Genomic DNA, 14,396 nt, shown 5'->3' with positions numbered 1-14,396 from the left:
TGGATATCACAAAAAAAAACTGGGAGGCAGCCCTCCTGGGAAATTGTGGTGTGTGTCAGTAAGATGAGTTTGTTGAGTGTGTGCCTTAAACTGTCTGCGTTCTACGATAGGGACACTGCTTTGTCATTTTGTCCTAATTAATTAGCAACCGGGAAAATTTAAACCAATACTTCTCTAGCCAGTTTTGGTAAAACTGGTTGTGCTTCTTGTACAGTTTCAATGGTTGAATGGGGAGTTTTGCTGAAAGCGATACAAACCACAAGACACTTTGAAAGAAATACCCTTTAATCTGGCATTTCGAAGGACAAGTCAATCATACAGGCAAACAAAAAACTATGAATACAAAAACAAAAGATTATTAAGTTACCTACAAGGCTGCAGCGGAAGGAAAGGGCAGAAGATCAATAGTATTTTTGGGGAGCTTTCTTCCCGGACCTGGTTTCACGTATTAACATATAAAGAGTCCCAAGAGCAAGGTATTAATTTGTAAACTGGTAAGACTGATGGCCAGATCTTTGCACTGTCGTTCCAACATCCATTCCTCCAGTGTAGGCCAATCTTTGCAAATACAAAGTAAAACGTCCCACTAAGCTCCCAGAGGCGTAGATGATTAGTGAGAAGACAAGCATCACATTTCAATAGGGAACTTTTGTCATAAATGGATTACAGTTCATGATAAACTCGAAAGCGTTCAAAATCTCCAAACATCATTAAGATGCAGTTATGCTCTGTATCTTAAGTTTTCAAAGAGAGGAGAGTGAAATCGCTTCCATAGGAAGGAAAAACAAGAATTGCCCACAGGAAACAAATGCTTATATAGCTTCTGGATCCATTCAAGTTTGTCAAAAACTGGGTACACCAACCATTTTTAGTCTACCGATTCACCAATCGGCCTGCTTATCAGGACTAATTTCTGTAGCTGCACTGTTCAGAAGACACTAGAGGCAGTCTCTGGTATGCAACAGTGCTACAGACACAGCCAGATCATATGTGCAAAAATTCTACGGTGTAAAACCGAATAAAGCATTTATCAAACAGGGACCCTATGGCCAAATGTTAATACTCTACCTAGTGCTGAGGTATGGCAGCATCAAATGCCAACACTTGTTAATTTTAACTGCAGGGCGTGGGCTGGGGGAAGGCATGAACTTATAAGGCTGAGTAGGGATGAAGGTGCATACTCCGCTCCCAAGTTTTTCTGAAACCACGTTTCTCCCATATTCCGTACCATCACGTTTTCCAATGTATTAGTACAAAGTGTGGCATTGCTAACACTGCACAAAAGTTTATAGAATATTTAGAATGTGTCAAATTGCAATGTAAGACGATTGCTTCTCCAGCTGTTCCTTTGAAATAATTAAAAGCCGCAAACTCACTTTTAAGATAGGAGCTTGTAGAACCTAAACATAAATACAATGATTAAAATACAGGGAACTGTGTCAAATATTTTTTGAGGTTGCGTTCAAATTTGACCCAACAATAAGTATCTACCAATGAATATTGGAATGTAATTAGCCTCCGTTTTTAGAAACCACATTCGGTTAGTTCACACTGGACTTTTTCCTTGAAAAAGAACCCAGTACTTAAGATTTCTGGTCCTCCACTTCGTGACTCCCACAAACAACAATCCTTGGTTTGGAATGGTGGTGCACTGAAGAGGTGTGTAGATATGTTACGGCACAGATGATCAAAGAGGCAACTGGGAAATCTTTCACTGAAAAAATATAAAAGTCAGAGCGGCACTCTTGCAGCTCCAAATTGCTGAACTAATCAAATGACCCTCAAGAACCTTGGTATGTACATAGTCCATCTAGTGGAAGGGAGATTAAGATGTCTGACACGGAGCTTCGTGATATTGATGGCGATTACTAGTGTAGTCATGTTCATCTTCGTGGTAGGCCTCGCCATTGTATTGCCGCTTCTGTTGGGCGTGTGGATCAAAGTCCGTTAATTTCACCTCCTCCATGTCCTCTGTAGTCATGAACTCCACCTGAGCTGGTAAATAGTCTTGTAACTGCCGCATGCTGTCTGTAGGAAGCCAACCAGTCTCTGGGAACTTTACCTGGGAAGACAGATATTATTGCAAAAAGTTTATATCCGCTTGGGACCCATCATTTACACTCAAGAAGCTTCCACAGAGGGAACAAGTGCATTGTGTACAGATCAGTGACGCTTCAAAAACAAAGTCATAAAGTTACAACAGTTACAAGTCCGAAAGTTTTCACTCAACCCTATTGCTCTCAGAAGGTCTAGAATGCTTTAAAGTGTGGGGGCTTATGACTTTAATAATGGTCAGTGATATACGTTGCATGCAAAAACAACGAAGAGCAAAACGCATAAATGGACAGAACAAGATAGTTTGTAAAACTGAAGCCAAATTAAAATGCTCAATTTTTTGAAACATATGAAACAATTGCAAACCGGTCTCTTCTCTTAGACTAGACAGAGTGAAATAGTGGAGTTGGTTCAGGTCTTGCAGTTTTGCGTGAAATAGTTCTACTGACGGACATGCAAGTGCACATTTGGCATAGTAGAATGAGTGTTTAAGTACCAATGGACTCTAGCAGCTAAAAGTAAATAAATACAGAATACAAATCCAAAAGGTAAGATCTAACAGTTATTTTGTCAATGGTACATATTATTTTATGGTTCCAAACTTTTTATTAAAGTTTCCTAGCATACATATACCTCACCTAAATCCCAACTCAGGGGGTAACTTGTGGGGGAGAATCAGCTCAAGAGAGAACCAGAGGGACAGGAGGAGGAAAAAAAAGAGGAGTGGGGGATCAAGGAGGCGAGGGGAGGGTAATGGAGAGGAGATGGGGTAGAGGACAACATGCAAATAACTCATGTATGGACATGATCATGATAAAGTAGGAGGGAGTCACCTGCAGGGTGAAAAAATTCCCTTGCAGTCACAGATTGAGGGGGGGGGGCACAGTAGTTATGAGTCGAAGGACCGGCAGGATTCTTTCTGACAAAATTAAAACAGATAACATGCCTTTTCAACAGAAGTTGCTAACACAAACTAGAAATGGATCTGCTAAAGGCCCACGACGTGAAGTAAAATCATTTACAAATATTAAAGCAAACAAAAAATATCCTACATTAAAAAGTCATAGGATGGTGAGAAAGTAAAAAGTGCAGATCGGAAGAAAAATAAAACAAAACCCCAGGGTTACAGCAGTATTTAGGTCTACCGCAAGTGCCCAGGCAAAGATGAAGACAAGAAGATTAAGGAAGAAAAGCAAAATAGGGGCAAGTAGTAATGGGTACGGACTACAATACTGAAAAAAGCAGAGTGGGATAGTCATATGGAAAGGAGTGGAAGTGAAACTAAGGACAGAGGGAAACAAGGGGCACAAATGCAGGCTCCCACTAATTAAAAATTAATCACATAAAAAAAAAAACTGAACGGACTGAGGGGGGGTGGGGTTTTCAAAGAAGGAAAGAGGTGGATTATCAGATTCCTTTAGAATGTTTAAGAATAACTGAATAGTAGATGGGGGTGGGGGTGGATGGAGGTAAACAATAAAAACAGACAAAAAACACAAAAAGGAAAAGAGATTGGAGTTATTTTACCAATCTAGACTACACAATCTACTGTGAAAATGAAATGCTCTCATCAGGGCTGTCTTATCAGGATAATATAGATCAGATTTCCATACGGTTATAACCTGAAAAGGATTATGCTACTTACCCAGTATCTGTTCTTGGCATGTAGAGTTGTAGATTCACATGCTTTGCATACTCCTACCATCTACTGTTGGGCACGGATGTTTGCAAGTTGTTTTTTTTCTTTGAAGAAGTCTTTCCTAGTCACGAGGTAAGGGGACTCCTCCTTTCAGTGATAGTGCGTATGGGCATAGACTTATTGTTGGATTGTTTTCCCGAAAGAGGGTGAGAATGGAGTAAGTAAGTGTAGTACAGAGATGTCCATGCTTTTGCAATGTAAATAATTCAAAACTGCAACAGCTTTAAGTGCCCGAGGTAAAAGGGTGCATGTTAATCTACAGCTCCATATGCCAAGAACAGATGCTTACTGGGTAAGTAGCATAATCCGATCGAGATATGCGTGCTGTAGATACACGTGCTTTGCATAGACTATATAGCAGTATTCTCCCAAAGCAGTGGCTAACCAGTAGATGTTGCAGCTGTTTGACAAAGTGTTTGTAGCACTGCTTGGCTACATTGGCTTGTTGACGTGCTAACGCATCCACATAGTAATGTTTGGTAAAAGTGTGTGGTGTGGACCAGGTTGCTGCATTACAAATGTCAGCTATAGGGAGGTTACCTAAAAAGGCCATAGATGCTCCTATTTTACGAGTGGAGTGTGCTCTAGGAGGTATACAGTTATTTAGCTTTAGTGTAGCAGGTTTGAATGCACTTAACAATCCAGCTTGTAATACCAGGTTTAGAAATTAGACTGCCCTTGTGAGTTGTAGCAAATGCAACAGTTGTTTTATGAAAATCTTTAGTTCTTTCAATGTAGTACAATAGTGCTCTTCTGACATCAAGAGTATGAAGAGCTCGTTCTTATACCGAATCTCGTTGAAGAAAGAACACGGGCAGCTCAACGAATTGGTTGATATGGTAAGCAGGAACCACTTTGGGAAGGAACTTTGGGTTGGTGTTAAGAACTACCCTGTCTCTGAAGTTGAAAGAAGGGTTCTTCTAAGGTTAAAGCTTGTAGCTCACCAACTCTCCTTAATGAAATAATTGCAATGAGGAAGGCGACTTTGAATGAAAGAAACTGTAGTGGACAGTTGTGTAATGGCTTAAAAGGTGGACCCATGAGCTCTGTAAGAACAATCTTCAGATTTGAACTGCTGCTGGAGTTACCCTGGGTGGTATTATTCTCTTAAGGCCCTCCATAGAGCTTAGATGTTGTCAGTTTTGCAAATATGCAGCTATTGCTGCAAGATGCAAACAAATGGAAGTGTAGGCTAAACCAGCACACTGTAAATGCAGAAGATAAACTATATTTTGAGTAGATGCATTTAGAGGATCAATATTAGTACAATACATGACAAAATAGATTCCATTTAGCGGCATAGCATGCTCTGGTAGTAGGCTTTCTTGCTTCTTTAAGAATGGTCATGCATTCTGGTGGCAAGGTAAGACATTGAAACTCTAGGACTTCAGGAGCCAAATCGCTATATTGAGCTCCTTGAGATTTGGATGTCTGACTTCTCGATTGTTCTACGTGAGAAGACTGGAATTGAGATGTCGCTTTTGATGTGGAACTACTAACAATTCTAAAAGTGTCGTGAACCACGGTTGACGAACCAAAGTGTGAGCTACTAGAATCCGTATGAGGGATGCTTGCCTAAGCTTCCGAACCAGAAATGGAAGGAGAGGGAGAGGCGGAAAAGCGTAGGCGAATACCCCGGACCAATTTATCCATAGGGCATTGCCTTTGGATACAGGTTGTGGGAACCTGGAGGGCAGGTTTGGGCATTTTGAGTTGTCCACTATGGCGAACAGATCCATTTGTGGAATCCCCATTGTTAAAAGTATGGAAGGAGAACCTGGGGTTGAAGTTCCCACTCGTGAATTTGTTGCCGCTTTATGCTTAGGAGGTTGGCAATCTGATTGTCCACACCTGGGAGATGCTCTGCCAGAAGATGGACTTTGTGATGAACAGCCCAAAGCCAAATTGTCAGAGGCGTGACAGTTGCAGAGAATGTGCATTGGGAGTGGCTAGAGCTGTGGAAGTGTTTAGAGTGGCTCCCAGATTAGACTGCATTTGTGAAGGCGAGACCTTTGAACATGAAACCCAATTGGTAAAGTAGGTCTAATGTAGTCAGAGTGTGGTGTAGACACTTTTGGTGTGAGCTGGCTTTGATGAGCCAGTCGTCAAGATATGGGAAGACATGAATCGGTTGTCTTCTCAGATGTGCCGCCACTACCGCCAAATATTTTGTGACTACCCTGGGAGCTGTAGGTACTTTGAACGGGAATACTTTGAATTGATAGAGTTTTCCTGCTATCACAAATCTTTTTTTTTTAAATCCTTTTTATTAACTTTGCTCAGAAGACCATACATTTTAGAAATTGCATATACTTTTGTACATTGTTATGTTGCATCGTCACATAAATGTTGTACGAGAGAGGTTCGATAAGATTTGCCTCAAGCAGTTCAAGGGGCACCTTTTCAGTGTGAGACATATTTCTGAACAATGTGTGTAGACCTGGTCAATCGGAGAAGCCCTCCACCCTTCCGGAGCATGGCTGGTACATAAAGACCCCCCCCCCCAGTCTCTCCATGCTTACGCCATTGGTGCCAATAGTTTCTCTCATTTTTTAAGCGCACCCCCCTGCTTTTATACACTTTCTTCAGCTCGTTGGCACCAATATAGGTCTCTTTCCCACTACCCCAGCGACGCTGATATCACAATTCTAAGGTATTTGCGATGTGCTGGGTGAACCAGATTATGAAAGTATGCGTATATTAAGTCTAGTGTGGAGATAAAATCACCTTGCTGTAACAATGAAAGGACGTGTTGAAGCGTGAACATGTAGAAATGTTCTGAAAGTATATACAGATTTAATGTCCTTAGATCCAAAATTGGTCTTAAGGAGCCGTCCTTCTTGGGGATTGGAAAGTACAGAGTACACTCCTTAACCTTGGTACTGTAATGGAACCTGTTCTATAGCTTCTTTTGTTAATAGCTTGTACCTCTTGCCTGATAAGCTGTAGGTGTTCTGATGAGAGTTTGTGAGTGCGAGGTGGAAAGCTGGGAGGATTGCTGGTGAGCTCCAGGCAATAATCATTTCGGATAATTTCTAGCACCCATTTGTCTGAGGTTATGGATTGCCAAATGGGAGTTTTCCCCTGACAGGTGTTAGATGATTTGGGAAAGGCATAGGCAAGTCACTGCTTATTGGGAGAAGGGGAGTTACGTGTTGACGTGCCCTTACCTCTAAAATTATTTCCTCTGTACCCTCCCCTAAAGAAACCTCTACTGAAGAGGGTTGCATGTTGGACTTGTACGAGGAAGTGTTAGGGTCTGAAGATGTAGTTTTAGACCATGCTCTATAGAATGAGCGACAAAAGGAGCCTCTGCTTGAAGGGCTCCCATGGATTTCGCCATGTTCGTGTCTTTTTCCTAAAGCCTCACCAACCTGAGGTCTGAACAGATGTGGTTTGTTAAAAGGAGTGTTTAAAATAGACTATTGAACTTCTGGTTTAAACCCTGAAATTCTAAGCCAGGCGCGGTAACGTAAGAGAATGCTGGTGTTAAAATTCTCTCACTGCAGTGTCAGCATCATCAAGGACACATTTAACAGAAGAGTTAGAAAAGAGCTTCCCTTCTTGAACTAGCTCTTGTGCCTTTTTCTTGTGCTCTTCTGGGAAGTACTGAAGTAGACCTTTCATCTCATCCCAGTGTGCCCTAGCTAGAAGGCCCAGCGTGTTGGCAATGCGCCAGTGATTAGCAGCTTGAGAAGTTACCCTTTTACCAGATGCGCCAATAAGCTTTGACTTTATCTGGGGGAGGAGCATCTCAGATGTCTTCGTTCGCCCTTTTATGAGCATCGGAAACTACCAATGGATCTAGAGGGCTCTGTCCTTTAACAAAAACTGGATCAGAGGTTGATGCTTTATATTTTTTATCAACCCTAGGTGTTAAAATTTGTGCACAAACAGGGTCCTTAAAATGTCATCTGCATATCTCATCATGCCTATTAGCAAGTGAGACTTTGGCTAAATGTGTGAGGACTCTAATCTCAAATAAAACAATTGTCATCATTGATGCAGTGTAACCCCATGATATGCTGCTGCTCTGGAAATGAACGCTAGATAGAAAGCATTATCATCTGGAGGAGACGGTTTTGCAGGGTATAGGTCTGGATCATTATCCATAGGTGGATCAATATTATAATCATCCCACAGATCTGTAGGTAAAGGAATATTGTCATTATCATCCCCATCTCCTAAATCAGGCTCTGTGTGAGGAGATCCCTGTGATGTTCGGTTTAGTGGATCTGAGTCTGGCAGTATTGGTAAAGGTGAATTTGGTGGAAGTGGCAGAGGGGATGGCCAAGTAGAATGGATAGGACTTGTAGCAATGTCTTTTTTCTTCTTAAGGGGGATCTTGTATCCAGTGTCCTCTGAATTGACTTTCCTTTTGGAAGGAGTTTTAGCTAATATATGGCCAGTGTCTGGATTGATGTAAAGATTTTTCTGCTTTGGGTCCAAACTGTCTTTCATATCCAAAATTGGTTCAGGGGGATTTGAAATATAGTCTTTGGATGTAAGCGCCAAAAGTTTCGGTGACGAACTGGATTGATCCTCGAACGCAAAGGTTTTGGCTCGGAAGTGGACTTTTGTTTCGAAACTGAGGACTTCTGCTCCCAACTAGATTTGTCTTTCGGAGCGGAATGTTTCTGGCTTGAAGACGATCGGTCTCGGCTCGAACCAATGCCGGTAGGCTAGACTACTTGTTTCAGTGCCAGGCCCAAGGCCGGGGCATCAGAAACGTCATCTCAGTGCCAAACAAGGCCCGAAGGCAGAGGTGGTGCCTAAGCCTTCTCCTTAGTGGAACATAGCTTATGGGGTATGGGGGTTTTAGTACTCACGACCACCTGTCCCGCTGGAATATCTTACGACTCGAATATAATCTCTAGCTCGCAATCGGATTTTGCGACCGAGAAGGCCTTCTCTTCTTCCGCAGATGGCACTTCATGCTCGGATTCTTCTCCGAAAATATCCAGAGCATTGGAGTGCTTTATCGCTGCATTTCTCGTCGTCGAGCCCGACGATCTCGAAGAGTCTTTTTCGATCTGAACGACAGGCAGGCCTCGCAGTCTTCTTCCTTGTGCTCCGGGGAGAGGCACAAGTTGCAGACTTGGTGTAGATCGGTACAACGGCATTTGGCGCCGCACCGAGGACAGAATTGAAATGGAGTATGTTCCATCGGCTGATGAATGGACCGACGCGGCTAGGCCTGAAGGCCGCCCACAATATTTTCGATCGAAGAGGAGTTTCCCCGATTGAATGGATACGCAGAGAGAGGGAAACGCTTACGATAACAATACCACCGAGGGTACAATGGATTGTGCACCGAGGGGAACCCGAAGGACGGGTTCGTACTGAAACGCAGCAATACACGCCCGAATCCAATAGTGGTAAAAAACAATCTAACAATGGAGTAGATGCCCATGCGCACTATCACCCAAAGGATGAGTCACCTTACCTCGTGACTAGGAAAGACTTCTTAAAAAAACAAAAAACTTCCAAACACTAGATGGCTGGAGTATGCAAAGCATGTGTATCTACAGCACACATGCCTCGACCAAATGTTTACAGATTATCAGCATTTCAGTGTCCTGGTTCCTACCACCAGGTGTGAAATACAACACCTGATGATTTGATCACAGGTGGGAAGCCACCCCCTAATGGGATTTTGGAAGAGTTCAGCTTTAAATAATTTTTTTTTTTTTTTTAAATAATAATAAAAAACTCCGCTGGGTTGCCATTTTATTTTGGGCAGCAGTGCAGGACATTTAGATACTAAACTGTCTGGGCACCTTGCACTATAAAGAGGCACTTGATGGCGATACATTACAGTATAAAACGAATACGTAAAGTAGAAGCCATTGTTTCACTACTTCACTCTGGCCAGGATGTAGTTATGCACACCACAGAACACCATCCAGAAACTGCTATGATAAAGGTTGAGCTATACGACTGGAGAAAGCTTTAAGCATTACCATACCATCTATGAACTAAAACCCGCCAAGATCAGCAACATTTTGATTTCCTCTCAGGAGTAATAAACTTTAATCAGCATGATTGAAGACTGTCCTGGACAGTAAGACGAGACAAAGACTCGAGGCTAGGAACCACCACAAGTATGATGTTCGGTCACAAAATGACAACCGGAATAATAAATCAGATGACCGGAGAACTCATGGCTACTATCGGGTTTTAGACAGGTATGCGTACCATAAAGGAGAACAAGTACTGCCTTCTTCAGTAAATTGGGGAAAGTGAAGAGTTATAGGATTTGCTAGATCGAAATCCATTACTTTACTGCTGCAAAACAGATAGATGTTACCAGATAACTGTGTGAGGAGTTCTAGCAAAAATATTGCTTGATAGATGTTTCAGGCAACAATTGACTGCATCAAAGGATCCAGAGTGCATAAACCCATAATTGCAAATAGCCATACTAAGATGCACTGCAGGAGTAGAGGTCAGCTAGAGAATTCACTTAGTACCAGACCAGAAAAAACATGAAAAGTAGGCAGTGCACTCAAGTGGTTTCATTTAAAAAAGAAGAAAAAAAATTAAGTGTGCTTTTGTTTCATCTAAGTGCCTGTCAGTTTACACGAGAGAGCACACAGGTCTGCCTGTAGAGCCCATCAGTCTGCCCACCCCTATGTATGTGTAGTTAAGTGCATTTGTGCAGGAGACAACAGTGGGCATTTGGTTTTGTGTACAGAAAAACCAACTTCATTTAATGACAAAGCAGCTGCATATGGGAGCAGACAATCTATTCTACAACTAATTAAGCTTACAGTAGTGGGACTATTTAGAAAAAAGTTTCCAAAGTTTTACAGACACTGCGATTTAACAAGTCAACAAATCTTCCTTGTGTTTGTAGACCTCTATCGCCCAATATCCCCCACAAGCCATGCTCATCATCGTTTGCTCACTGACTTTTGGCAATCTCTCCAGATCCATCAGTAGGATTTACATGCACAATGCAACACCAAAGTACATTTGCCTTTCTCAATGGCTTAATATGGACTAGTCCGATAGGATTCCTAGAATAATATACTCACACAGCCTTTTGTTGTATTTCTCTCCTAATCACTACACTCTTATTTTGACAACTACCTTTTCACAATGAAATACATTATTTTCAGCATGTCCAGTGCCACCAGGTTGGTGTAGTACACAATTACACGTACAACAGTGAGTGTACTCTCCAATATCTGTACGGTCATGAAATGCTTTTTTAGGTTCGCTTATGTTAACTGTTTCATGATGCTCGGACGTCCATGTAATTTTTCAGCCCTCAGAAGTCTCAGGCTTACTATGCCCCTGGGACCTCTACACGTATGCTGACAGTTTTACTACTGCGCAAGAAGGAGAATTGAAATATAAGCAACATATTCAAAGCAACAAGACATGCTTTTGAAGACTTTTTGACTATATTTCAAAATTTATACTCAGTAGCTGAAAGCAATAAAAGCAATATGGCAAACACAAGACAATATTTTGCTAAATATAACTATCTCTATGCTCAGTTTCCCTTTTAACTTAAAGTTTCCAGAGAGCTACGTGCACCTCAGGTAGGCCACTATGGAAGTGCCAGAGACTAGCCAGGCACACATCACAGTATAAGGGAAGCTCTTGCACGAGAAAACTCACCAATAACATACCTGAATGGGAATTCCACAAGGTTCACAACCAGGCACAGAGATGGAGCTACCAGAACCCACACACAAGGAGTTCAATAGGTCTTCTAGAGTTCCCGAGAATTTAGTTACTTGAAGTTGGAGACTAGACCTTACTCCAGTAGCACAGAGGGTGCTCATATGAAAAATATGAGGAGGTTTAACTATTAAGGCCAGCACTTATAGCATGGAAAGGAGGAACAGAAGCTTTCATGGGTAGGTATGGTATAAGTGCATAAAGGAGAAAAAAATCTGGCTGAGGCCCCATTGAGGAGTTCAGACTACTTTAATACATGAAATGCATGCAGATACCCCTAAGAAGAACATCATTAATGGGTCGCATCAGTACTTGGTCATGGTGAATATTAACAGGTACTCAAAATAAATTCTGTGGTGAGCATCTCTGCAAGGTTCCTAGAGGAAATCAAAAGCAATTACAGAGCAAAGAGTTACGACAACCAAGGAGGTTCTAGGTGAACCGGCATAGCACTACAAGCAAGCTCAAGTGGAACAGTTGTGGATTAATTTGAGAAGCAAGGGCATCTAATGCTTAGTGACACTGGACAAAGGGCCTCAAGAGAGGACGTTCAAGGTAATAGTGTTCAATATTAAGTCCAAGCTGCTCTGACAAAGGCAGAGGACTCAGGACCACCCAGATGAGGACAACAGTGAGAAAACAATATGAGACCACAATGGACATCACCAAAAGAGTCAAAAGGCAATACTGGATCAGAGGGCCACCTCACACTAAAGCATTAACTAAACACACAGTATACCGTAGAGAACACGGGGTCAGACCACAGGGCTACCTGAAGCTGGTACTAATGTGTCCTCTTGAATTACTTGCTGATGGAAGTTCAGAACTACACAATGAAGGGTTGTCAGGTTAGGCCTGGTGCCTAGCACCAACATTGATGCCTATATGAAGCCTCATTGTAGTCACTGAGTTGACTTGGTGAGACCTATTGAAACCCATTGTTGGGCCACACATGACAAAGTCCAAGGACCTGGCTGCAAGTAAAAAAAAGACCCGGTGAGGTCGCACACCAAAAGGTCAACTAAAACTCAAACAGGATTGCAACAGAAGGCGCACTATGCCACAACGTACTATCAGGAATAAAACCTGAACACCACATCAATAATTCACTGCTAGTAGAACAAAATATGTAAAACTTTTACAAAGTACAGAGTATTAGCAAAAGTGGAGCACAAATCTCAAAATGTGACAGCAGAAAGAGGGGAACCAGGGATATGCTGCCTAACCGGTATGGTCAGAACAATACTAGGTCAGGGCAGCATAAGGATGCACTAGTGAGAGCACTGCTTTGGCGTTTTTATTTCCAGTTAACATTTCTGTGCTGGGCTGAAATGACCCCTCTTCTGGCCAGGACATCTCACCTACCATGCTTCTAGAGGAAGGGCTTCTTGGTGTGGCATGGTCCCTTAAATGCCCCTGGCAAACAGGTTTTTGTAAAACATTACCACTGGAATACAGCTTTTGATTTACGGTGGCAAGGGCACTGCTGCTCAGATACACAGAAAAGTCCTCATCTTTCAGGCATTTAATGTTCCAGAATCACAATTCTAGTGACATTTTATTTTAATAGACATTAAGATAAAAAGTATAGTGCTACATTATTCTACTTTTACTCCCCAGTCTCACCTGGAACTGAATAATGAGTCTCCCTTTTTCGAATGGATCACGATAAATGGGCATCCCTTCATTTGGAATACATTTCACATCGCCTGGCTTGATGACTTCACCTGGCAGGAAGAGGAAGACCGACATTTGTGAGAAATACATTCCTTTCACAACTGAACACCATCTTAATACCAGGATTGCTACTGCATAAATCTGAAATGGCTGAATAAATCTGTGGAGGACATTTTCATTGTGGATCTATTGTAACAAAAATAGTTTGACCATAACAATATTTCTCTAGAAACTCATCCTGCCATATGCATAACTTTACAATAGATAGATAGATAGCACCTGTAATGGTAGATAATTGGAAGTTATATTTATTATAGATTTGCAAGAAACATCAGTAATCCAACAAGTGAGTGAGTCTAACATAGCAGTATAAAAAGTAATGTCTATGGATAAACGGAAGGGACCTTTAAGTTGCAGCTTTGCAAACGTCGACAATGTGATGTTTACCTCTAGCTGAATAAGCCCTCAGACAAAGAAAAAGTTACAAAAAAATTGTAACAAGAAAATATGTTTTTTAAAAATGCCTCTCTCCACTGCCATTGTGTATTCGGACAGTGAATACAATCTGCATCGTCAATGCCTTGTTGCAGAGGTATGGGCAAGTCGTATGCCAATCTTCATATGCTAGTATACAATCACTCTCTCTGGATGCAGTACTTGCTGGTACACATGCCCTAGAGAGTCAGCAAAACCAAGTCTTGCACTTTATTAAAAGAATACAACTAGTGCTTAGGGCTACCAATAGGTAAAAGCCACTAGTAAACACTTAAAAAAATAAAACAAAAAAAAAAAAAAATCAAATCTGGAAGCAAAAATGCTGTATAAAGACAAAGAACAAAAGTTACTTACCTGTAACCTGTGGTTCTCCAGTATTGGTGCCTTTCATAGATTCACATGCTTGAATATTCCCCGTCGAAGTGGGAGTCCCACGGTACATAACATAGCAATGTACCCATAACAAGCATATACACACATGTTAAAACATAATTGACAATCATGAACATCACCGGCGCCATCTTGCCTAACAAGAGCCATTGTCCGCATGTAAACGGCATCCATTTTAGGTGCCGCGGCCATCTCGCGCTTTGCGAGTCACCTATGATTCTCCCTGACCTCGCAACCATCCCCGGTGCCCTGATTCAGCATGACCAAATGCACTAAGGTCATAAAACCTTGTCAGCATGACAACGCCCCGGAGCCACTTCCCACCCTAAAACACATTTGTCCTTTCACCCCCTGCACATGAGCAAGGCCTTCTGATAACCCCCAA

At 41.9% G+C, this 14,396-nt stretch overlaps 1 protein-coding gene across 2 annotated transcripts in view; it reads right to left on the bottom strand.

The window, feature by feature from the left end:
- Positions 1-267: 267 nt before the first annotated feature.
- The window catches only part of LOC144798873 (dnaJ homolog subfamily A member 1-like), a 126,695-nt gene continuing 112,566 nt past the window's right edge, over positions 268-14,396 (bottom strand). For both annotated transcript variants that reach the window (XM_078669964.1, XM_078669963.1), the window contains exons 7-8: positions 13,076-13,176; positions 268-2,062 (exon numbers count right to left, since the gene is read on the bottom strand). In XM_078669964.1, the coding sequence (XP_078526090.1) occupies positions 1,826-2,062; positions 13,076-13,176 (338 nt within the window). In that variant the 3' untranslated portion in view covers positions 268-1,825. The remainder of the gene's footprint in view (positions 2,063-13,075; positions 13,177-14,396) is intronic.

Source organism: Lissotriton helveticus, chromosome 12 (assembly GCF_964261635.1).
Source record: "Lissotriton helveticus chromosome 12, aLisHel1.1, whole genome shotgun sequence".
In the NCBI taxonomy this organism is placed as follows: domain Eukaryota; kingdom Metazoa; phylum Chordata; class Amphibia; order Caudata; family Salamandridae; genus Lissotriton; species Lissotriton helveticus.
This window is presented reverse-complemented; position numbering and strand designations above follow the sequence as displayed.